Consider the following 2,751-nt stretch of genomic DNA (forward strand, 5'->3'; position numbering starts at 1 on the left):
GTGGGGGGGCGAGGCCGCCCCCCGCTCCCCGCAGCCAATAGGCGCGCGGGACACTGCGGCGCGGGTGAAGCCGGGCGGAGGGTGAGTGGTGAGGGCGGCGGGAGGGGGCCCGTGGTGGCCCCGGCACTCCGCGGGATGGGTCAAGGTGGTTGTGGCGGTGGCTCTTTCCCCGCCAATTAAAGATGTATTTGGTGATTCTTGCCTTTAACTGCAGCCTCCTCGAGGCAAACACCAGGTGTCTCAGCCCCAGCCAGAGGCGAGGATGGGCTCAAGAGGAGGGCCGGGTGTGGGATGGTGCTGGAGGACACGCTCTAGGCTTCATCCCCAATCCCTGTGAATGGACGGATTGAGGCTGGCAGCTTGTGCTGTGCTCAAAACCCGCAGGAGTTGGGACCCGGGAATTTTTGGGTGCTTTTTTCTTTAAAAAACAGTTCCTCAGTGCCCTGGGTGCCTCTCCCCATTCCTCGCTGCAGGAACAGCTCACCGAGTTTTCCAGCCTGAACAGCCTCTGTGGCTCGTGTTCTGGTTTTCCCTATGGCTGGTTTAGTTGGCACAGGCCAAATACAAACCCCCAAAATGGTGTATTTGGGGGAAAACTGGTTCTGGCTCCTGCCGGTAACATCTGCAGGAGTGGGCTGGCCTCTCCCCTCGTGGGCAGTTCAAACCCGAGCTCGTTAAATATTGATGCCTGAGATCTGTGCAGGCCCTTGAACAGCACAAGTGTTCAGATCCCCGGCTGGCCCTGGTTTCCAGGATAACCCTTCCAAGGGCTGCTTTCCCCCTGCAGTAATTCCTGTGGTGGAGGCATGCGACGGAGGGACAGAAATAGCAGGGATTTTGGGAGCAAGTCCCAGCTGAGGCTGGAGGCCAGAACGCTGAGGTTACTGCAGTTACAGGCCTGTGTTTACATGGGCAGGAGAGCTTTTAGAGTACTTTTACAAAACAGGCACATGGAGCCTCCGCTGCTGTGATCCGGATCCTCCCGGTGCAGTGTTGCCCCTTGCAGGCTGCTGCAGTGGGAAGGCAGATTTTAACCTGCTGGGATAAATAAACAGCCTCTCTGTCATTCCAAGCCCCCTGTAACACCAGGAGAGGCTCCCCGTGGGGTCCAGGTCCTGCTTGGGAAGTACATCAACCTCCTCAAAGCACTGCTGTTTACTATTATTATTTTGGCCCTCTCTGATTCCTTTTGGATCTTCCCTTGTTGCTGCTGGAGCCATTCCCATCTGTTTTCCTGATGTCTGGGAAAGGGAAGGAGCACGTGGTGCTGCTACAGGCTGGCGTCAGCGCTCGCTGGAGCTGCTGCATGAGCTGCTGGCAGGGGCTGCTGCTTCTGCTCCAGCTCTGCTCCTTCCCTCTGCTGAGCTGCCTCCCCCTGCCACAGGACTTGCCCTTACCCTTCTTCCCCCCAAACTGCGGGTTTGGGTCCTGTTTGTAGGACTGAATTATGACTGAAGTGTCTGGTTTTGTTGTGTTCCAGCCAAAGGGACGCAGTGCTGCATCCTCAGCCCCCCTGCCCCGTGCTCCCACCTGCTGTCCTTGGGTGCCAGCAGGACGGGCCCCTCTCGCTGGGGACAGTGCGGGCAGTAGGTACCTGGTTCCTTTATGTGCAGAGTTTTTGGGGGGCTGGTGCTGTCTGGAGGGAGCGGGGAGGCCAGAGCCAGGTTAGGCAGGGAGATGGTGGCTGAGATGGTTGGGGTTCCAAGAGGGAGGGAGCAGGATCTGGGCAAGGGGAAGCTGAGGGGTGACTACCAGCAGCCTGTGGCTCCTGGCCAAAGGTGATGGAGCCAATTCCTTCTCAGATGCAACAGCCACAGGCTGAGCTGTGGGAGGCTCGGCCCCTCACCCATGGTGTCACCCTGGATGAGGTGACAGCAAAGGCACAGCTGCTGTCCCTGGGGGATTTGCACAATTCGCCTGCACAAAGCCCTGGACACTCTGGGCTGGGGCTGCAGGAGAGACGCTGGGGTCTGTACCCAGCCTGCTGAGGCTGTTGTGGTTTTGGGATGTGGATACTCACAGTAGTCCCCTCAGCTCTCCAGAGCTGCCTCTGCCTGGCTGAGCTGTGTGGTTTTGAGAGCACACAACGGGATTTAGAGGATTGCAGGGTTTGGATTGAGCAGGGAGATCTCTGTGCAGGAGCTGTGAGAGCAGCGTTACCAACCCCCTCCCGGCCTCGAGGCCAAGGGCAAGCACAGATCTGTGCCCAGGGCCATGTTTGGCAGCTCATGGAGACCAGTTTGCTGCTCAGAGCTGTGATTTCCCTGTCCCTTGGGCTGCCAGCAGTGTGGGAATGGGATTCACTGAGTGCCTTGTGGGCTCTGGGTCCCCATGGTGTCAGAGGTGGCTGAGCTCTGATACCTGGCTGCAGGGTTTCAGCAGGGCTCTCCCCCTCAGGCCTCGTGTGTCCCAGTCCTGGCTGAGATATTGTCTGAATTCTGCCCTTTTTCGCTGCTCCTGGGTCACCCTCGACAAACCTGCCAGAAATGTCCTGATTTCTCTGAGCAGGTCCAGAGGAGGCCACGGAGATGCTCCAAGGGCTGGAGCCCCTCTGCTCTGGAGCCAGGCTGGGAGAGCTGGGGGTGCTCACCTGGAGAGGAGAAGGCTCCAGGGAGAGCTCAGAGACGCTTCCAGTGCCTCAAGGGGCTCCAAGAAGGACTGTGGACAAGGGCCTGGAGTGACAGGACAAGGGGCAATGGCTTCTCACTGCCAGATGGGATATTGGGAAGGAATTCCTCCCTGGGAGGGTGG

General features: G+C 58.8%; 2 protein-coding genes across 4 annotated transcripts in view; one reads left to right on the forward strand and one right to left on the reverse strand.

Annotated features, from left to right (window-relative positions):
- NMT1 (N-myristoyltransferase 1) overlaps positions 1–1,850 on the reverse strand; it is a 20,115-nt gene extending 18,265 nt beyond the window's left edge. Inside the window, exons 1-3 of the mRNA XM_008641649.2 lie at positions 1,847–1,850; positions 1,531–1,636; positions 895–898 (exon numbers count right to left, since the gene is read on the reverse strand). Coding sequence (XP_008639871.2) covers positions 895–898; positions 1,531–1,636; positions 1,847–1,850 — 114 coding nt within the window. The remainder of the gene's footprint in view (positions 1–894; positions 899–1,530; positions 1,637–1,846) is intronic.
- DCAKD (dephospho-CoA kinase domain containing) overlaps positions 13–2,751 on the forward strand; it is a 9,045-nt gene continuing 6,306 nt past the window's right edge. The window contains exons 1-2 of one of the 3 annotated variants that reach the window (XM_017744757.1): positions 13–81; positions 1,481–1,586. The gene's annotated coding sequence lies outside the window, so the exon portion shown is untranslated. Of the gene's footprint in view, positions 82–1,480; positions 1,591–2,751 lie in introns of those variants that run through there. The other 2 variants (XM_017744756.1, XM_008641650.2) reach the window with 2 other exon arrangements.

Source organism: Corvus brachyrhynchos, unplaced genomic scaffold (assembly GCF_000691975.1).
Source record: "Corvus brachyrhynchos isolate BGI_N302 unplaced genomic scaffold, ASM69197v1 scaffold479, whole genome shotgun sequence".
Taxonomy (NCBI): domain Eukaryota; kingdom Metazoa; phylum Chordata; class Aves; order Passeriformes; family Corvidae; genus Corvus; species Corvus brachyrhynchos.